Source organism: Panthera leo, chromosome E2 (assembly GCF_018350215.1).
Source record: "Panthera leo isolate Ple1 chromosome E2, P.leo_Ple1_pat1.1, whole genome shotgun sequence".
Taxonomy (NCBI): Eukaryota; Metazoa; Chordata; class Mammalia; order Carnivora; family Felidae; genus Panthera; species Panthera leo.
Window position 1 is genome coordinate 3,798,925 of NC_056693.1, and position 20,508 is coordinate 3,819,432.

Consider the following 20,508-nt stretch of genomic DNA (forward strand, 5'->3'; position numbering starts at 1 on the left):
AAGTCCCCGGGACATGGGGCCCAGTGAGCTCTGTATTCAGATCCTGACTCTTACAGAGCCTCAGTTTCTTCTTCTGTGAAATGGGGAGAATGGTGAGTGTGTCCCGCACAGGAGGGGCCCAGCACATGGTGAGCACTAGTCAGTGCTGCTTTCCCCTTCCCCTCCTTTCCCTCCATGGGCTCCTCCAGGACCGTGTTTCTCCGCCTGGCCTCCCTGCTGGTGTTGCTCTTCTCTCTCTGGAATCAGATCACTTGTGGGGGCAATGCTGAGGCTGAGGAGTGCAAAACCTGTGGCTACAAGTACAAAGAGCTACCGGTGAGAAGGAAAGAGAGGGGCCCCAAACCCTGGGCCCCCCTGAAGCAGAGGAGGAGCTGGGTGGGTCCAGACTCCAGGTTTAAAGTGCTAGAACACCCCTCCTCTTGAGGACGTGGGTAGGGATGTTCGAGAAAACTGAGGCTCCCCAGAGAAAGGATTGCAAGGATCTCATAGGCTTGCGATTTGGAGACTTGGATGCTTGGCCCTTAGCTTCCTGGGTCCTGAGGTCTTTCTGACCCGTGACTTCTTTCCTCAGTGCTGGGAGACTCGGCTGGGGCAGGAGATGTACAAACTCCTGATCTTTGATCTGCTGACCGGACTGGCTGTCATGCTGCTCATCCAGTTTCCTCGGAAGTGAGAGCCCCGCCCCTCGCGATAGCTCCGCCCCTTTCACCATCCCGCCCAGACACGCAGACCCCGCCCCCTTGTCACCTAGTTCCTTCTGGCCCCGCCCCTACCCGGCCCTGGGACCCCGCCTCTGGACACAACCCCTCCGGGACTTTGAAAGCTCCTCCCCTCCTCAGACTTGCTCCCTTCTGATTGGTGGGTGGGGCGGTGGAGGCGCCTCTGACTCGGCCCGGCCCCGCCCCGCCCCTCAGGCTGCTCTGCGGCCTCTGTCCCGGGCCGCTGGGACGCACGGTGGGAACCCAGGAGTTCCAGGTGCCCGACGAGGTGCTGGGACTCATCTACGCGCAGACGGTGGTCTGGGTAGGGAGTTTTTTCTGCCCTTTACTACCTATGCTCAACACGGTCAAGTTCCTGCTACTTTTCTATTTCAAGAAGGTGAGGAGTGTGATGGACTTCTGAGTCCTGGGGGAGGCGGGTTGCGAGGGTGCCCAACCACTAGATCCTGAGAGAGGAGGGGTCTGGAGGACAGACTTCTGGATGTGGGAGGAGGGGTCTAGGGCGTCTTTTCGTTCCGAGGAAAGAAGGGCACGACTCCTGGGTCTGATAGCAGCAAAGGTCTAGGGACTTATGGGGGCACCAGGGACCCAGACTCCTGGATGGTGAGAAAGGACAGGCTAGGGCTCAGATTCTTGTGTCTCAGATTTCCCCCTTCTCCCCCCAGTTCACTCTTTTCTCCACCTGCTCTCCGGCCTCCCGCACCTTTCGGGCCGCCACAGTGAACTTCTTTTTCCCCTTGGTCCTTCTTCTGGGTCTGACCATCTCTGCTGTTCCCGTCCTTTATAGCATCTTCTTGTAAGTGTGAGAGGCGCCTGCCTCTTCTTCCCTCCATCCCTTCGCTGTCATCCAGGATTCTGAGTCTTGGCCATCCTTGAGCACTGTCTGTCTCTGACTTCTTCAGGATCCCACCCTCTAAGCTGTGTGGCCCCTTCCGAGGTCAGTCGTCCATCTGGGCCAAGATCCCTGAGTCAATTTCCAGTCTCCCTCGGATCACCCAGAACTTTCTCTTTTTCCTGGGGACCCAGGCTTTTGCTGTGCCTCTTCTGCTAATCTCCAGGTGAGCGGGCCCAGACTCCTAGGTCTGAGTTTGTGTGTTCTGGGGCTCCCGCTGCCTGTTTCTAAGAGAGGAAGGGGCTGGGGACCCAAATTCCTGAGTCTCAGGAGGAGAGGATGGGGCGTGGACTTGTGGGTCTGAGGGAGGAGGCGGCTGGGGTCCTGGACTCCTGGGTCTGAGGGAGGAGGAGGCTGGGGGTCCAGGTCTCTGGTTTCTAAGGGGCCATGCATTGAAGATAGTCTAAGAGCGTTTTGGGTGTGGCTTCCATTGCTGTCTCCTCCAGCATCCTGATGGTGTATACCTTAGTCTTGGCTAACTCATATGGACGTCTCATCTCTGAGCTCAAACGCCAGATAGAGATGGTGAGCCAGATCGGGTTCCTGGGAATGGGTCCTGGATATGGAAAGAAACAGTGGGGAGAGGCGTCTCACCTCTACCTCCCTTTACCCTTTACGTAGGAGGCGCAGAATAAGGTCTTCCTGGCACAGCGCGCTGTGGCACTGAGCTCGGCCAGCGGGGCTCTTTGACCTCCCCTACCCTTGCTCAGGACGATGTCCCACTTTCTGACCCAGACCTGCCCACCCCCCCCCCCCCCCCCAGACCCTTTGTAAGCCTCCGGCACGTCATCTGTAAAATGGAGGAAGTGGAGAAAACCCATGGGCTTAACAGCCTTGGGATTCGGGGATTCCCAGGACTCTGAAGCTCCCCCACCCTTGGACTCCAGTGAACGTCTCTCTTTTATCAATAAAGATGGCCCAGCTTGCAGAGCGTTGTTTGTAAATTGCATCCTGCAGCGGGGCGGGGGAGGAGTCGGGCACAAGCCAATCAAGTGAGTTGGCCTCGACAAGACTTGACAGACGTGCCAGCCAATTAGCGGCCGCGTCCGGTAAGCTTCAGCGCGGGGACACGTGATTGGCTCAGAACCTTGGTGGGAGGCGGTCGCTAGGCTACACCAACCCAAATTCGGGCATCTCAGCTAGTCAGCTCTCCTTACGGACTTGGGGGCGTGGCAGTCAGCCCAGGCCCAATCCGTAGCTAAAACAGGAACAACAGGGAGGGGCACTCTCTCGCCAATAGGAAGTGGTTGGAGGCGGGCCTGCCAGTGGGTGACCGGCTACGACGCCATGAATATCTTGCCCAAGAAGAGCTGGCACGTCCGGAACAAAGACAATGTCGCCCGTGTGCGGCGTGACGAGGCTCAGGCCCGGGAGGAGGAGAAAGAGCGTGAGCGGAGAGTGCTGCTCGCTCAGCAGGAGGTAAGCCCCGAGCGCGGCCGGAGGGGAGTCCCGGGCCGATCGCGCAGGCGCTTTGGGATTGGCCGGAAGTGGGGGTGGCGCGCAGGCGCGGTGCATCCCGTGAGGTAGGAGGGGTTGGGCGCCGCTGGAGGCGCGTGTCCACCTGTGCCTGTGTCCACCGTGCGGGGCCCGCCTAGGCCTCCGCTTTGTCTTGGTGTCCCCCACTTGTGTCTTTCGCGAGGCTGAAGAGTGCCTGGTACAGAGTAGCGGCCTGTGAAAAGTGAACCCCTGAGCAGTTCAAGGAAACTCGGACTAGTTTGCCTGCACAACCTCCCTGTTGAGCGTCTACTGTATGCTCGCCCGGTGCAGAGCACTTGACCCGCAGTCTCTCAAGCTGTGGGGCGAGCCCTCTCCCTGCCCTCCCCGCTCCAGGGGCTTTCCGTGTAACTCCTAACCTCCTGCTTATACGTAGTTTTGTTCTTTAGTGAATCTGATCCTCAAAGCTGACTGCACCTCGAGATGGGCTGGGCTTTTAAAATTCACTTATTGGTAGAGATTGCACGCCGTGGTGGATGGAGCCCTGCCTGTAATCCAGATCGCCTTTGGGCTGTTTGTCTCCATCCGAGACTGGGAACGCTGCTGGTTGACTGTTGGGGAAGGAGGCAGCTTACAAACCAGGTGTCCCGCATTCCCCCACGCCCTCCGCGGGCTGGGACAGGTGCCTCTGCTGAACCCCTAGCACTAAGGACCGCGTTTTCTGTGGTCCAGCGTCACACCTATGTGAATCACATCGAGGTTCTCAATGTTGTGCCTGTGACTGACTCTTCCCCAGGCCCGCACAGAATTCCTACGGAAGAAAGCCAGGCGTCAGAACTCACTACCTGAGCTGGAAGCAGCAGAGGCAGGAGCCCCGACTCCCGGCCCTGTGGACCTATTCCGGGAGCTGCTAGAGGAAGGGAAAGGGGTGACCAGAGGCAACAAAGAGTACGAGGAAGAAAAGCGACAGGAGAAAGTAAGCTGGGCTCCCACCTCATGAGTGATGGGTGGGGCTGGGGCGTCTGTCCTCCCGTGTGACTAACAGGAGTATGGAGTGAGGGTGGGGATTAAGTGAGCTGATAAAGAGGACCCAGAGGGGTCCCGGAACCTAGCACTCAGAAGTGCTGTTTAGTGGCTGCTAGTTGCAGACCCATTGGCCTGGTGTCCAGGCCCTGTTGGGGTTTGGGAAGTGTCCAGGAGCTTTGTCGGCGTAAAGCAGATCCTGTCACTCGCCTACTCGGGGATTCCCACCCAACTCTGAACTTGCCTCCCTCCTTTGCACCTTGCTTGCTGCTTTGTCTTCAAATTATATCCTCAAAGATGCCTGCCTTTGAACTCTACAGGAGCACCACCTGTCCTTCCCTTCTGTGCTTTTTGTTACTGAACCTGCACTTGTGCCCAGGGCTGGAGGCTCACCTGTGCTGGTCTTTTGTGTCCCTAGAACATAGCAGAGCTGGCTCGTGACCTCTCTCCAGCACCTGTTGGCTAAACTGGTTCTGCCTCGCCCAGGAGCCTTGGGCGTCCTGGTATGCCCTGTAGGCCTCCCTGCGGGAGCCATTCTTGACAGCCATTCTTGACATCCGCACCTCCCTATTTTCTGTCCCCTCAGGAGAGGCAGGAGAAAGCTCTGGGGATCCTCACATACTTGGGCCAGAGTGCTGCGGAAGCCCAGACTCAACCGCCTTGGTACCAGCTCCCCCCAGGGCGGGGGGCGCCCCCACCTGGCCCAGGTCCAGATGAAAAGATCAAGCAGCGCCTGGACCCTCTGCGGGAGATGCAGAAGCACTTGAAGAAGAAGAGGCGGCACAGTGGTGATGGTGGTCACAGCAGAAAGGGAAAGGAGGGGCCGGACAAGCAGCGGCCGGAAGCGTAAGGAAGCTGGGCGGGCACCGTGTCGGGGGGTCTGCAGAGGCAGTGAACTTTCAGTCTTGTGCAGTGGCTTCCAGACACTGCTGTGGTAAATTGAGGGATGTTGCCTCGTTTTCAAGTTTTTGCTCCTTCTATGCTAAATAGTAACAGATAAATCCCACAGGCACATAAAGCTCTGGGGGGTCCTTGAGACCAGTTTGAGAACTATGGGCTCACTAAGAGCAGGTTTGTGTCCCTAGGAGGACAAAGTCCTGAGCAGAACTGGCATACAGTCTCCTGTCTTCTACAGAAGGGGAAACTGAGGCCCCAGCTGTGCTCATCGTCACAGCTGATTGCTGCTGGGTGCCCCTCCAGATCGAGAGCGCTGCTCTTAAAGATGGGGGTGGTAGGAGCCCACAGAGGGGGAGGCTGGGGTCTTAATGCACTGCATGAAGCCAGCTTCTGGCCCGCAGGCAAGTGGGCTGCAGGCATGGGGTCCAGGTGGCAGCTCCTCCTTGGTGGGGGGGGGGGGGGGGGCCTATGGGGCCTATGAGCTTTTTAACCAGACTCTTGTGCCCCCAGACGCCCATCCTTGGACCAGCTTCGAGCCGACCGTCTCCGGCGGGAAGCAACAGAGCGTGCTCGGGCAGAGGCCCTGCTGGCCCGAGTGAGGGGCACAGCCCCCCCGGAGGAACAGCCTGTGGAGATGGACGAACGGCGGGGGCGGTACAACTCCCAGTTCAACCCCCAGTGGGCCCGGCGCCCTGCCAACAAGACCCCAGCGCTTACGGACTCCTGGGGGGATAGGAGAGGCCGCAGCTGCCAGCCGTCATATAAAACTATTTATTCATAAATATTTTCCAAAATGAAAATAGGTTTACCAAAAAATGTCCCTCACTGGGGAGGGGAGGAGGGGGCAGCCCTCGCCCCCGGGCCCCCAGGGTGGGGCTGCTTCCTGGGGATGAGGGCTGCCCCATGGCCTGGGGCCTCCCCCAGTCTCCCAGGGCAAGGCCCTCACCTGGGCAGGGGGATCAGCATGCGGGGGGGAGGGGAGGGTGGAGGGGGGGGCCGGTGTCACTGGAGGTCCCGGTCCTCCAGGTAGCGGTACTCAAAGGTGAAGCCTTCCTTCTTCCGCTGGCCCCACTTCTCGTAGTCAAAGTAGATGTAGGTGCCCTGGCCAGGGGAGAAGGTGGTCAGTGAGTGGACGCAGAGGTGGCTGGGGACCTGGGCTGGACCAACAGACCTAGGGGACAGATCTCAGGGCCAAGGAGGGGCCGGGCACGGGGCCCAGGGCCCTGCATGCACCAGCCGACTCCCTCCACCCTCACCAGCCTCTTCTTGGGCAGGAAAGGTCATCCTGCCCACTTTAGAAGAAATGGAGGCACAGGACGTGCGCTAGAGGCTTGGCCTCGTTTACAAAGTGAACTAGGACTTCTCACGACGGCTGCGGCTTGAGCACTGAGCTGGTGCTTGGTGCTCAAAGTCTGGCCTAGCCTCTAGTCTTCGCAAAACCCTGCGACCGTTCCCCCGTCCTAGAGAATGGAACAGGCTGAGTCCATATCCAGGCACGCCGTCGGGACAGACGTTTTATTGGTGACAGTGCTGGGGTGGGTACTGCTGAAGGATCGATGCCTTGAAAGGTACTTGGAAGGTTACTTGGGACCAAACCAGGATGGGACAGTAAGTCTGGTCAGTGTCAGAGACGCAATTGGGGGGGTGGGGCAGGGGGAAGCGGGGGACTGGTTCTGAATGAAGGTCTGAACTGTTCAAAGAACCTGAAAGAACCGAGGGAGGGAGGGGAACCGAGTTCTGAGGACAAGGACCCTGTCGATAGGCATCAGACAAAGATTTGGAAGAAAGCACTGGAACATGGCCTTTAAGTTATTTGAAACAAAGTACACCAGCGATACTTACTAGGGAGCAGGCACCATTAGGTACTTACAGGTCATTAACTCATTTAATCCTTGTAACAACTGTGTAACGTGGGTGTGTTAACCCCATTTTTTACACGTAAGGAAATGGAGACTGGTTCAAATGACTTGCCCAAGGTCACCTAGCTAGAGCCATGTAGTCTGGCCCCAGTGGTGTGCAAGTGGGGGTTTCCAGTTATCAGAACATAGGAAAGTCGTTAAATAAAACGGTTTCCCCATCCGTGTTTGCTGGTGAGCTCCCTGCTCTGCTCGGTGTGGGGGGACAGGAGGGGAAGGAGACCGACCGTCGAGCGCCCTGTGTGAAGCGACCAGTGCTTGGAGGTGGGAGAAGCCACACGTGCCACCATGCCTGAGCAGGTGCCCGGCAGAGGCATAGACCTTGAGGCTGGGAAAGGCTCCCCTCCGGGCAGACGGTTAGGCTGGGCCCCGAGGGGTGACGAGCCAGTGGCGGGCAGGATGAAGAGGACAGTGGTCCAGGTGGAGGTGAGGGCCCCTGGGACAGAGCTGGCTGCAGGTGAGGGTGTGGGAGGGGGGCCGGCCCGCAGGCAGGGCGGGGCACAGGGAGGGGCCCTCACCTGCTCAAACTCATCAGTGATGGTCTTAGGCTCCTCATGCCTCTGGAACCACATCATGTACTTGGTGTGGAATCGCCAGGACTGCTTCTTCAGGGCCTTGGCTGCCAGGTACTGTGCCTTCGTGCCCTGGGGGAGGAAGGGTGCAGCCGGGGATCAGGGGGCCCCCAAGCCGGTGGGGGCGAGGGGCACAGAGCATCGGGGCTGACCCCGGGCCCCGCCAAAGACCGAAGTTGGGCTGGATGGTGCGGACGGGGATGGGCTGGGGCACGGAACATACCAATGCTGGTCAGGAGGAGGAAATGGCTTTCAGAGAGGCTTTGAGAAGGAAGAGAAACTAATGCGTGAGGAGCTGAGAGGAGGCGGTCTGAAAAGGTCCCCAGGAGGGATGCAGGGGGGGGGGAGTTATGGCAACTCCCTGGGGTCCTGCAAAGTGGCCTCCAGGGAGCAGTGTGAGGCCGGGAGACTGAACTGGGGGCCCCCCTGCAGTGGCCCAACCTAGCCCCCCACCCCAAGGCGGACATATCTGTGCTGCAGTGGGAGCGGGGACAGATTTGCCTCAGGGAGGGACAGGACTGAGGGATGGGGAGGGGGTGCGGTCCCAGGGGCCGCAGAGGGGCACCCACCTCACCCCTCCAGCCCGAGGGGGGACGGCGGCGGTGGCGGCGAAGCCGGGGGGCCCGAGGCTGCCCCGGGGGCCCTGCTGTACCTCCAGATAGTAGAAGATGAAGAAGAGGGTCTCGGTGGACAGGCGCTGGTAGAACTCCACGGTGTCCGAATGTGGGGGTGGCATCTGGTGGTGGTAGGGGGGCGTCGGGCAGGGGTTCCGGGGGAGGTACTGCCTGTGGAGGAGCAGAAGGACTAGTTGCAGTGCCCAGCAGTCCCTGACGTCTCAGGGGTGGGTGCAAACCCAGACCCCCCCACCTCACAGGTGAATGGGAGCTTCTTGGGCACCTGGTCACCCCAACAGTGAACTCCTCAGCCCGCCCCCCACAGTGGACAGCCCCAAGTTGGGTGCCCAGTAGTGAGGAGGACCACCAGCAAGCTTTACTCGACCTCTCAGGACCGGGGAACCTGATCCCCACCATGGCCACCGCCCTCACACTCGGTGCTGGGTGCCAGCCCCTCACCGGATGCGCTCGGAGTCTGAGGGGTGGGGCATGTGATGCCAGGCGGCCTCCTCCATGGCCTGCTGGTACAGCTGCTCCTTGGTGAGGGGTACGGGCCCCAGTGGACACACCCCCAGTGACAGTGGGATGTTCACTTCCGACAGCTGGAGGGGTGGCTGGGCTGAGGCTGGAGGCGCGGATGTGCTGCTCAAGATGATGTCTGTGGGGAGGGGAGGGGAGGGCAGGGTGAGGCCGGTGTGGGGCCTGCCCTTCCTCACCACACCACCCCTACCTTGCCCAGACCCTCACCTCGCTCGGTTAGGTGCAGCGTTGGCACGGGGTCCTCGATGCCGGAGCTGATGGCTGCCCGCTCTGCCATGGACTTGAGAGAGCTCAGAGGCTCGGGAGCCTGGGGAGAGGGGAGAGCTGGTACGCCACTTGCCGACTCTGCAGGAGGCTCGGTCACCGAGCAAAGGCCCCCCGCCGCCCCTAGCCCTGAGGTGGGGATCCACCAACAGAAGTGCCCGGTGAGTGTGGCCTCTGCTGTGCACAGGGACACCCGGCAGATGCCCTTCTCCAAGTGTGCCCACTCCCAAGTGGTGCTGCTTAGGGGCGGGGGTCTGCACCCACCCACCCACCCTGCCTCTGGCCAGCGTAGGACCAGGGTCAGTCTCCTGCCGCCTCTGGAAACTCCACTCCTCACTCGCTGGTTAACAGGCTGGCCCAATGCCACACTGGGGCAGGTTCTGACCCGCAGTCTGCCTGCTCCTCCCCACTGCCCGGTCACCAGGCCCGTGGTGCGGGCCCTGAATGTCCCTGTCCTCTCCCACCCCCTCCCTCCATCCTGTTCTCAGTAGCCCCAGAGGGACCTTCCCAGCCACATCCTTTTTTATCCCTTCTCTCGTCAGAACCCAGTGTATTTTTTCAACACTCTAAAAGCTACTGATCCCTTTTCTCCGAAAAGATGCTCACTCTGTGAATTTCCCAGCCAGAGTACGTCTGAAGCGTGAGTGCTTGCTCTGGGCCACAAGCCATTCCAAGAGCTTCAGTAGGATACTGAGCCTTTCAGAGCCCCCTCGTATTTGGGGGTTTCTCCAGATGAAGGTGCACAAGGTAGTATGGCACTTGGACTCTTTGTGGAACTGAGATTAATTAAATGCACCAGCCCAGGAAGTCAATTCTGTACCTTGTTCCCATTTCAGACCTAGGGGCTCAGGACCCCACTGCCCTCCCCATGGACACCCCACCTCCACAGCCTTGCAGCCAGCCTCCTTTCCCCACTACTGTGGAGCCTTTGTGCTGACGTCAGCCCCTCCTAGAACTCTGGCACAGGAGAACCCCCTCCTTCCTCCATTAAACCTTTCCCATTCTGGGTCCCTGGAGATCTGTCCCCCTTAGAGATGTGCCCCCCGAGGCCTTGCTGGGGTATCTTCCCCAGGTCAAGTCAGAGGCCCCTATGTGGGGCCACAGCACCCTCTGCCCCCCCACCCCCTTACGGTCACATGAGGCTTCCGGCACAGAAGGTGGGACCTGGGTGCATTCACCCAGCATGAAGCATGGCCCAGAGCGGATGTCAGTAAAGGAGAGTAGTGAGCTAGATGGTGGGGTGTGTGAAGGAGTGAGGACTGGGGACAGAGATGGTGGGGGGAACCCAGAGAGCACAAGCGCAAGTACAACCAGGAGCAGAAGAGAGAGTTCGGAGGCCCCGAGGGCAGGACGGTGGAAGAGCCCCGGGAACAGGGGAAGGTGCAGGGGGCAGGGAACGACCCGGAGAAAAAGCAAGCAGGCGAAGGGGAAAGAAAGCCAGAGCTACACAGAGTGAGGGACAGGGCAGGGAGACCTGCAGGAAGGGGACAGTGAACACCTACAGGGAAGACAACGGTGTCAGGACACAGAAGCTTGGGGCCCACCTTGATCTCCGGGGCGGTGCTGAACTGTGGGGGTCCGTTGAGCAGGGCGCCAGCTGCCTTGGCCTCACTGAAGCTGGGTGTCGGGGAACTGGGGGGGTTCACAGGAAGCGGCACCAGGAGGCTGGGACCCCCTGTGTTGTTCCCTGAGCCTGGGGCCACACCCCCAGCCCCTGTTGGGGCTGCCGCACTGGGTTCCTTCCTGGGAAGGGGAGAAGGGGAGAGGACTCAGGGGATAGGAGTGACTGATGATCAGGGGAGGGAGTCAAAAAAAAGGGGAGAAAGCCGAGAAGCTGGGGACCCATAAGGGCGTCCAGTCCTGGGGGTCAGTTCCCCTCTAAGAGCCACAGAGCTGTGGAGCCTGGATTCTCGAGGGCCCTAACACAGGCCGTGTGGCTGAGGGTTCACCAGCAAACACACAGTCTTGTGCAGTGGTCCATGGAAGAGGGGGGTGTGGGCAGGGAGCGTTCCACCCACGGAACAGAATGCCCCCCACTTGGGGCTGCCCCCATAGAGCCTGGCAGTCAAGCAGACCCAGGGAGCAGGTCTTGCCTGCGTCCCTCGAAGATCAAAATCCTTCTGGGGCGATCTTCTGAGACAGGGACCCACAGCAAAGGTTTGGCCTGAGAACTAGAGCCACAGCCCCCTCAGGGGAGTCGGGAGGACCTGGCGTAGGTCACAGAGAAGGGATTGTGTGGGACTCCAGGAACAATCCTAAATACCCAAGGCGTGCCTGGAACACTGCATAGGGCACGGCCTGGGGATTGATGTTGGAGGGACGTGGGGACCAGCACCCAAGTAGGTGGAAGAGGTCCGGCAGGCCAGGGCAAAGACAGAAGCCAGACACTCACGTGGTACTGGGAGGGGGGTTGTGGGGGCCAGACGGGGGGCCCAGGGCCTGGCTGCTGGCACTGTTGCCCCCACTGCTGCCGAGAGCCACCTCGGCCGGGCTGTCTGCCACCACCGAGCTGTAACCTGGGGGAAAGAAGGAAGGAAGGGGGAGTGACAACGGGCCACCCCAGGGCCACCCCACCCCCCACAGCCCCCCTGCTTACTGGTGGCACCGTTCTGCTTGCCGGTGCCTGCCCCTCCGCTGCTGTTGCTGCTGCCTCCGCCGCCCCCTCCCCCACCGGGCTGGACGCTGGGGGGCCGGGGCTGAGTGGTGCTGGACCCACTGGGGGCCGGTGGGGCCACAGCCTGGGCATAGGGGGCAGGGGTGCCTGAATTGTGGCTGGGAGCTGGGCTGGCCTTGGGACCCAGGGCACTTGAGGGCGCTGCTGGCGTGGAGGCCCCATTGTTGCCAGGGGCGGTGCTCAGGGCGGAGGCGGCGGGCGGGGGGCCAGACGGGTAGCTGGGCGGCACAGCTGGGGATTGAGGGTGCTGGCTGCTGTGGACGGGCTTGGAGCCATTTTTGGCTGGAGACTGTGGGTGGGGGAGAAGAGGATCAGGACCCAGTGGGCCAGTAGGTCCGCCAGGCCTCCCGCACACAGCCCTCCCCCAAGCTGGGCTCCACGGTCCTCGCTGGGCCTGCTGCCCCCAGCTGTCCCCAGCTGTCCCCTCCTGTGACCTGACGCTCCAGGCTGCGATCACCACCTTCATGCCGAGAACACTGGCATTCTAGCCCACACCAGCATCCCACACCCCGCGTGGACGCCTCTGCACAACATCCCACAAGGCTGCCACGGCCTGCGCATCAGGGAGATGAACCCGCTAAGTCTGATGACAGGGGAGAAACTAACAAATGCACCCAGTATGAGACCAGCTGGACCCAACTACCAGTCCAAGAGAAGGAGGGAAAACAGCCTAGAACTGGCCAGTAATTCTGAATGTCACCCAAAGGGTCAGAAAAACAACTTGAGGGGCCACCGTTGACCCCCACCCCAGAAAGTAGAGGAATAAAGTGCCCAGGGCACACCCTGCAGCCAAGCTATTTGCCAGGCAAGTGCTACTGGCCAACCAGCACTCCTGTCCTCAGGTGGCGACCGCCCTGGCACCTCGCATGCCACACATCAAGGGGTCTTGAGACCAACTCCCTCCTGGTCCCCCGAGTCCTACACAAGCCTCATCAGTGACAAGCCACCAGGCTCCTGCCTGTCCGCCTCCTGATGAGAGCAGTGGTTCCTACAGTGTGTGCTCTGGCCCCGTGCTGGCGGGGGTGGGGGGGGGGGTGGGGGGGTGGGGTGGGGAGGGGCTCACTTGGGGAGGACAGAAATCCCGTCAATAGCACAGCCAAGGCTTGTGACGAGGCCCACGGAAACCTGTTCGATTTCAGACCTATTGTCTCTCCAACCTGTTGGCTTTACAAGGTGGGGGTCCCTCAGCCTGACCCAGCTGGACCACCTCTAGCCACCTGCAAGCTTTTGGTGTTGACTCACCCGTGTCACCTGCCCCTTCCCACACCAGACAAACCTACATCCTCCTCTAACGCACAGGGCGGGTGCCACATGCCATCCCTTCAGTCCACATTCACACTGGCCCTCCTCAGGGCTTGAGAACCAATGACAGAGTCACACCCACCTGGCTGACTTCACTGTCCGTGGAGCGCCCCCTCTTCTTGTCATCCTCAGAGTTTTCCTGAAGGAGGGGAGGCGCCCTTGGAAACCCGTGTCACCTCTAGGCCCCAACCAACCCTCCCAGGGCCGTTCCAGCACCTGTGCCCTTAACCTCACTGGGGAACCCAGGGTCCTGGTCTCCTGGGAGCCTCTTCCAGACCCAGGAGCCCCTCTCCTTAGGGAATCCAGCCCTGGATCCCTGCCTAAGCTGCCCTGCTGCCAGGCCTCCACCGCTGGCCAGGGACCCCACTGACACTCTATGGCCCTACGGCCTGGATCCAGGACATCTGGACCCCACCCCCTCCCGCACGCCGTGTCCCCGCATCCTCACTGTGGTGCAGTTGGCCGGGCTGGGTGGGATGGGAGAGCTGGAGGTGGTGGAGGTGGGTGTGCTGCTGGACTGGTTGAAGATCTCATCCTCCATGTGACTGTGGCTGGGGGGGGAGGTGGCGACCAGCGCCTGTGCTGTGGGGGCAGGGAGGGGCATGCTTAACAAGCTGGGACGCCCCCCGACCCAGCCCTCACTGCCCTGTGCCCACGGGCCTGCCCCGGGCCTCACGAATGTCCTCGAGGTCCAGGTCGTCATAGAGAAACTCGTTCTCCTCGAAGTCGGGGTCCTGGGACGAGTCAACATAGTACTCGACGTCGTCCTTGATCTTGCGGATAGCATCCACGAGGATGGAGTCATTGTCCAGCATGCGCAGGATGGTCTCCAGCATGCGCACGTGGTAGCGATGTTTCTCGATGTGCCGCTTCAGGCCCTCGATCCGGTCCTGCTTCTGCTGGCGAGCCCAGGGCCAGGCTCAGGGGCTGCACGGCTCCTGCCCAGGCCCCTCCTGCCCCCACAGAACCTGTCCTCAGTCCCCGACCCCCGGAGAGACCCAGAGGCTCTGCTCCAGCCCCTCCTGACACAGGCAGTGTGGAGTCCACCCACCCTCTGACGTATGAGAGGCGCAGGGACCCCCAGCTCCCACCCAAACATCCCTGGAAACCTCTAGACCAGACAGGCCTGTGCTTCCCTACAGTGTGGCCCTGACAGCCCAGATCTCTCAAATGCAGCATACCCCACACCCCCCATCTCGCCGTAAGGATAATAACAGTGCCCAATTAGGGGGGACTTGTCGAATGCGACCGTGATCACCTTTGTAACGGTCTGTCATCACACCTGCCCACCCTATGCATACACCCAAGGGAATCCAGAGTTGGCAGCTCAGTTCCTCCTCAGGCTTCTGGTCTCTATCCCCCAGCACCTCCACAAAGACCTACTGTGTCACCCCTCTAAGCTCCAGCTTCCTAAACAGCTCAGTCTCAGACACCCAAATCTGGTGCACCTCCCATTGCCCCCCACCCCCGGACCCAGCTCTCCGTTCCCTGTACTTCGTGTGCCAACAAGTACACATGGTTTGCATCCCCCTAAACCCACACCCCACAATCTGGAGTCTGTGAATGTGGGCCCCTAGATCTGGCTTTGTCCTCGACTGCTCTCCTCGGGCCAAAGGAGCGGCTCCCGCGTCCCACCTTGCCTCCGCCTACCATCTCGGCCCTCGGCACCCTGCATGTCCATCCACTCTCTTGCCTGGTCCGCGACCCCAGAACCCAGCGCGTGCTCCCTCAAACCACTCCTCCTTTTCATGGCGCCACTGTTTGCGGAGGCGGGACCCCTGAGGCTGCCTCCCCTCCACATGCCACTCTCCCCAATTCGCCAGCCCCTCTCTGCCCTCTGGACGCAGGGTGCCCCCACTCACATCCTTGTCACCCTTCTTTTTGCGTGTCTGCACCGACAGGGACTCCACTTCACTCTCAAACTGGTCCACCTGCATGTTTAGGGTGTCGATGGTATTCTGCATGGGGGGAGGGAGTGGAAAGGCAGGTGGTCAGTCAGAGACCCCACGGTTGCCCGGCGACCAGGGCCCTGCAGCCACTTCTCCACCCGGACTCACCGTGAGCCACTGGCCAACCTCCTCTTTCTCCTTCTGGGCAGGGTCCACCTTCTGTGCCAGGCCCAGGCCCTCCTTGCTGTAGGCTTTGGTCTTGGTCTCTCGCTCCACAACTTTGAACCGTTCCATTTGCTGTAGAGAGCATGGTTGGCAGGGGTTCCAAGAACCCCTCCTCTTCCCAGGACCCCTAGGGACCCAGGAATCCAGCCACCCCCCCCCCCCCCACCTCAGGTACCCAGCTTTGGGCTCCTACCGTCTCGATGAGCTTGCGGTTGTCTATGAGCTGCCTCTTGTCCTTGATCTCGTTGGATGCTACCCATGTCTTGATCTGGTCCCTCAGCCGCTGCAGGTGGGAAAAATCGCAATGGTCACACTGCCTCAGGACGTGGTTACTGAGGCTGCCAGCCCCTCCTCCCTGTTCCCTCTGCCCTTAGGACACAGAAATCCAGGCCCCCAGTCCTCTCACTTGAAGCTTCTTAATCTCCTTCTTTAGGTCAGCCTCATACTTCTCTTTCTGGTTCGCGTTGGCTGCATTGTGGAGCTGAGGGATGAAGAGAACACAGGTGTCAGTGTGGGACTTGCTGCCCTCATGCCCACTCCAGCGGCAAAGCTCCAGTCTCTGAGGGCTGGGGACTCTGGGGACACCCACTAAGCCATCTCAGACCTGCTTCTTAGGTCCTCAGCACCTGGACCCACAATCCCTCTCCCTGGCCCATGCCTAGAGATCCGGAACCTTTTCCCGTGCTCTCCTCCCTGGAGACCCAGATTTGTACCTTCTGCCAAATGTCTTCGAACTGCTCCACGCCCTCGGACACCTTCTTGAGGCAGCGATCAATCTCACCTGGCAGGGGAGGAAGGAAGGCTGTTAGCATCCTGCCCGGGCAGCAGGCATCCAAGGAGCTGTGAGGACAGCGAGCACGTGGCCACGCAGGCAGTGGGCAGTCAACCCAGTACCTTGGAGTTTGCGCTTGTCCGCCATCTTCCCTGCCCTACAGACGCACTCTCTTCATACTCTCCTGGAGACGGACGCTGCTGAGAGATAAGGAAGGAACACAGGTATTCTCTGGCTGGTCCATCAGAGAGACACGAACGACACTGGGAACAGCAGGGCGCGGGGGATGGTAAAGGGAAGACGCGTTCACAGTGTAACGACTGAGACCTGGCCAAGTTCCACTTATGCAGCCTCAACAGCCCAGCATGGGGGGCTGAATGAACGTTCTGGAAGAAACGTTCCACCAGAACACTCTGGAAGCTTGTGGAAACAAGGAAGCAGACATACTTTTTGTGTAACTCTCACCCAGGCAGTGAAAAACTGCTGGAGCACAGACCACCTTGTCCCCAGGGGACACTCCAGAAGATGTTTTAGGGCAGGAAAAAGTCAAGCAGCACATCGCTGAGTGCTGGGGATGAAGGCACGGGGCCTGGAGGCCACACTCCCACAGCGGGGCAGGGCACACGGGTGACTAGAGTCCTGACACCAGAGAAGCTACCCCTCAGACAGGTCAGAAGAGAGTCTGCAGGAAGAAGAGCCTGATGCCGTCTGTGCACGAACTGTAAGGGATGGAGGGGAAGCACCAGGGGTGGGAAATGCCTGCCATTAGGAAGAACTACTTCCCCCCCATTAGGAAGAGCTACCCTCCCCGCTCCCCCCCCTCCCCCCCACATCGTGACAGGGCTGGGACCAAGCAGAAGAGGGCCTCACGGCACCAAGTTTACTCCAGAGCAGGAGACGATGCTCCTGACCCAACACCAATGCCGAGACTTAGTCGTATGGGAGCAGAAGGCCACAAGAGTGCCCGGAAATGAGTGAGGTCTCACAGAGACGAGGGTGAGGGGCCTCCGCTGTGAGGCAGCGATCTGCGCACGCGAAGTACATCTTGGATGCGCTGGTAACGCAGACACAGGGAAACACAAACCTCTAGGACGTGTGCCCAGTACCTAGAGATAGGGCTATCTTCACCCTCAAAGTACACGACACGCGGAAGACAGAGCTCAAAGACGAGTCACCAGGAGCTGTGGCCCAGGGGGAAACCAGAGCTGAGAGCCTGACACCAAGACCAACGGAGATCCAGGGGGTCTCCTGCACTGCCCGAGATCACCCCCTAGAAACGGGGCCTGACTGAAAAGCAAGGCTCCGAGATAGGGGGGCTCCCACTCTACAGGCCCAGGACAGGGTGCCCCAGAGCAGCCTGGACTAAATCCAGGACTGAGCCTCAAACCATGGGGAGGCCATACCAGGAGGGTCCCTGCCCACCGGGAAGGACTTGTCTCTGGAACAGTACTTCCCGGCCAACAGCACTTCCTGCAGTGGATCTGTGCTGCCCGTGCCACTGGACACGGAGAACGTGGCTCGTGCACCAAACAAGTGGAATCTTTCATTTGTATTTCAACTGTTTCAATCACACACAGCTGGTAGCTCCCGGTGGGATGGTGTACCAGAGAGCACGCTCTGGAACCAGAGGCCCTGAGCTGGTACCAGCATGGTCCACAGGGGCCCACTGTGGACAGCGGCGGCTGTGACACCTTAGACCCGAGGGAAAATCAGTCTCCGGGAAGGGCCCACCAAGAGAAGAACAACACCCCGGGCCCAGGCCCAGCTGCCACACTGAGGTGGGGCCCAGTCCCCACACAGAGAAATGCCAGCTCCAGGGCAAGGCAGCCAGAAAAAGGACGGAGGAGACAGTTGCACAGAGGGGACTCAAAGCCTTTGATCTGGGAGCTCAGGACAGAGCCAGGACTCCCAACACAGAAATGCCTCTTCCTGCCTGGGATCAGGGACAGGGACGTTAACACAGGAGTTTGCACCCCTGCCTCCGGTCCAGAGGGAGGGAACGCCGACCTTCTATCCCTACACGAGGCACTCCACACCGAGGGATTGGGACACCTGGCTCAATGGGGAGGTGATACCCCTAAAAGGGGAACAGACTGGCAGCAAGAAGTCCTGCAGGAGTCAGAAGCAAGGTGCCAGGGGGACAAGAGCCCCAGCCTGGGGAGGTGAGGTCTCAGACCCTCAAACAGAGAACAGCTGAGGTCCAGAGAAGACAACACCAGGTCTGGGGGAGGCACCACGGGCCCAGGGTACCTGCACCCCCTAGACAGGGCGGATACAACAGGGGCAGGAGCCCCTCCCTCTAAAGAGAGACCCCACTTCAAGACACCTTCGATCCCCCAGCAAAGGACCAGAGAGAAAGAAAGCCTGGGCCCTGAAGCGGAGGTGCCACCATGGAGAAGTTCCATTCTTAAAGGGCTGGGAGCCCCACTGCTCTTGGGGGGACCCAGCAAGACCCCGCAGCAAAAGGTGGCCGAGACAGGGGGCAGCTGAGGCACCGAAGAGCCTGCATGCTCATGGCGAGGGGTCTCCAACAAGACAGGGGAACCTGGGAACCAGTCTCTGTCCACGAGAGCAGATCCCCTCGAGGAGCAGTGTGCCAGACGCCCAGGGGGGCCAGCAGCCATGTAAATGAGGGACACAACTGATGAAGGAGAGCCCCCGAGACCTAACCTCAGGGAAGAGGATGCAGTCACACACAGGCCTGGCAGGGACCACACAGGAGGGGTGGAAGGCCTAGTCCTGGGAGCTGACACCGGGGGAAGGGGGGGGGGGGATCCCTAACCCTGGGGGCTGTCATGTGCCCCCAAGCAGAGGCTTCCCACTGAGCCAGGAGCTCGGCCACTGGGAGGTGATGCTGGAGGGCCATCCTCACCGAGCACCTGACACTGTGGAGGAAGGACGTGTTAGGTCCTGGGGTGGAGGTACTTATCTGCCCACTGGGAGGCCCAACACCAAGGATGGGGGGGGGGGGCCTGGGAACCCCACTGTGGAAAGCTGCCCACAGCGGGGTCTCTCCCCCACCACACGGAATCATGTCTCAGCCGAGAACAGAAGCCTTGGTCCCCCACAGCGAGACCCCACGACAAGTGCACCAACACCTGAGAGGCAGGAACCTCGACCCTGGGGGGTGGGCGGGGGCAGCGCTGAGAAAGTTTCCTGCCCCTGGAGCCCCTGGAGGACAGAACACAACCCCAGCCAGCACAGCCCACGTGTCACAGCACAGGAACCTCACATCTAGGAAGCTATTCCCCCGAGTGTGGGAGCGGGAAGGGCGAGCCCCGGATCCCATCAAGTTCACACGCTCGCGGCCAGGGGACCCAACACAAGCACCAAGGGGGGCGGGACCCCAGCCTTCTGGAAGGACTCATGTGAACGGAGGACAGAAGACTCAGACGTAGCAGCAGCAGCAAAGGGACACGCTGGGGGCAGTCCCCAAACAGCGGGGGCGTCAATGCTGGGGGAGGGGACAGCCCTGCTCGGAGAAGCTGGCACTGCTTAGAATCAGGGGTGCTTGCACTGCCAGGGGCAGGACACCGTCTGCAACCCGGCGAAGGCAGGAGCTTTGGAAGGTGTCACCAAGCCGCGAGGAGGCTAAGTGGGAGTGACACCACAGGCCGGGGGCTCGGGGCCACAGCACCAGCGGGGGACACGCAGCCCGCCCCGAGCAGGTACCGCTCAGGACAGCCCTGACCCCCGTAGACTTCTCGCCGCAGGGGAAACTTTGGGGGCGCCCAGGGGGCCGGGCCCCGGGAACGGAGCCCCCCGCCCCGCCCGCGGGCCTGGCTCGGGGTCGGGGGGGCCCGACCCCCACGTGAGGGCGGCCGCCTCGCCCAGGAGGGGCTGCGGCCGAGGGGGGCGGGCACCCGCGGCCGGGGCGCGCCCGTCCCCGCGGCGAGGGGCCGAGGCCGACGCGGAGGGGGCGGCCCCGCGCACCCGCACCCCCGCGGAGGAGCCCGGCGCCGCCGCGGGGCGCGGAGGGGGCGCGAGCACCGGCGGGCACCGGGGCCGCCCCGGTCGGAAGCCCGCGCCGGGGCCGGGGGCCCGTGGGGGGTCGGCCATGTCGCGACAGGCGGCGGTGGCGCCGGGGCGGGAGGCGGCGGGGAGGGCGGTGGTGGCGCCGGGGGAGGAGGGGAAGGGGTCCGGCCCAGTCGAGCCTGACGCTCTCACCACAGGAGCTGGCGCCGCCGCTGAGGAGCGTATCGCGACAGGCGGGGGAGGCGAGCGCCCGCCGCCTTTTTCTCGCGCCCCGGGCCCGGGCGCTATCGCGATAGCGGCGCGAAGCGGAAGTGGGGTGGGGGGAAGTGGGCCCGGGGTTGTTCTGACGACGGGGTCGGGGCTCAAGGGAGGCCGCGGCGTCTGCCGATGGCTCCGCGGAAGCTGACCGGGCCGGTCCAAGATGGCGGCGGCGGAGGAGGCCTCCCTCCTCTCTTCTCGTCTCTGGCGCCGACCCGCCCCCGAGCCCCGAACGGAGGCCTATGATTGCTCCTGCGGCACGTCGCTCTTGCCCCTCGGACGCGCTCTATTGGCTCTTGGCAGGGATGCAGCCGGCCCCCTCTTGCCGAATGGGCAATCGCTCCAAGGCGCGGCGTTCGATTGGCCTCCCGCGCAGACTGCTAGGATTGGCTCTGGTTTTCTTCCCCGCTCCTCCTCCTCCCCGCCTCAGGGCACAACACGCCAGCGCGAGGGCCCGTGCGTCAATCAAGAGACCATTGGCGTGCTGATTGGATACACCCGCCCCCCTCTCCTAAACTAATTGGTCGGGGGGAGGAGCTAGG

General features: G+C 61.3%; 3 protein-coding genes across 6 annotated transcripts in view; 2 read left to right on the forward strand and 1 right to left on the reverse strand.

Annotated features, from left to right (window-relative positions):
- TMC4 (transmembrane channel like 4) overlaps window positions 1-2,353 on the forward strand; it is an 11,753-nt gene extending 9,400 nt beyond the window's left edge. The window contains exons 9-15 of the mRNA XM_042918848.1: window positions 189-315; window positions 572-669; window positions 915-1,098; window positions 1,385-1,515; window positions 1,622-1,777; window positions 2,058-2,136; window positions 2,233-2,353. Coding sequence (XP_042774782.1) covers window positions 189-315; window positions 572-669; window positions 915-1,098; window positions 1,385-1,515; window positions 1,622-1,777; window positions 2,058-2,136; window positions 2,233-2,301 — 844 coding nt within the window. The 3' untranslated portion in view covers window positions 2,302-2,353. The remainder of the gene's footprint in view (window positions 1-188; window positions 316-571; window positions 670-914; window positions 1,099-1,384; window positions 1,516-1,621; window positions 1,778-2,057; window positions 2,137-2,232) is intronic.
- Window positions 1,023-5,753, forward strand: LENG1 (leukocyte receptor cluster member 1). 2 transcript variants are annotated; one of them, XM_042918914.1, is made up of 5 exons: window positions 1,023-1,098; window positions 2,852-3,030; window positions 3,842-4,021; window positions 4,655-4,914; window positions 5,476-5,753. In XM_042918914.1, the coding sequence occupies exons 2-5, from the start codon at window positions 2,899-2,901 to the stop codon at window positions 5,744-5,746; spliced, it is 843 nt and encodes a 280-aa protein (XP_042774848.1). In that variant the 5' UTR covers window positions 1,023-1,098; window positions 2,852-2,898; the 3' UTR covers window positions 5,747-5,753. The 2 variants fall into 2 exon arrangements, with proteins under 2 accessions (XP_042774848.1, XP_042774847.1); XM_042918913.1 differs by lacking the exon at window positions 1,023-1,098 and adding an exon at window positions 2,363-2,660.
- On the reverse strand, window positions 5,723-20,159 carry CNOT3 (CCR4-NOT transcription complex subunit 3). Of its 3 annotated transcripts, none has more exons than XM_042918851.1 (18): window positions 19,901-20,159; window positions 15,856-15,930; window positions 15,675-15,742; window positions 15,368-15,442; window positions 15,155-15,244; window positions 14,905-15,033; window positions 14,710-14,805; window positions 13,524-13,746; window positions 13,296-13,429; window positions 12,930-12,986; window positions 11,468-11,834; window positions 11,264-11,387; window positions 10,416-10,614; window positions 8,815-8,914; window positions 8,527-8,725; window positions 8,106-8,238; window positions 7,400-7,525; window positions 5,723-6,066 (listed from the first exon to the last, which is right to left on the reverse strand). In XM_042918851.1, exons 2-18 carry the CDS (start codon window positions 15,878-15,880, stop codon window positions 5,968-5,970), a joined length of 2,244 nt encoding a protein of 747 aa, XP_042774785.1. In that variant the 5' UTR covers window positions 15,881-15,930; window positions 19,901-20,159; the 3' UTR covers window positions 5,723-5,967. The 3 variants fall into 3 exon arrangements, with proteins under 3 accessions (XP_042774785.1, XP_042774786.1, XP_042774783.1); XM_042918852.1 differs by having other exon boundaries at window positions 13,524-13,743; window positions 15,856-15,933; XM_042918849.1 differs by having other exon boundaries at window positions 15,856-15,933.
- Window positions 20,160-20,508: the final 349 nt, after the last annotated feature.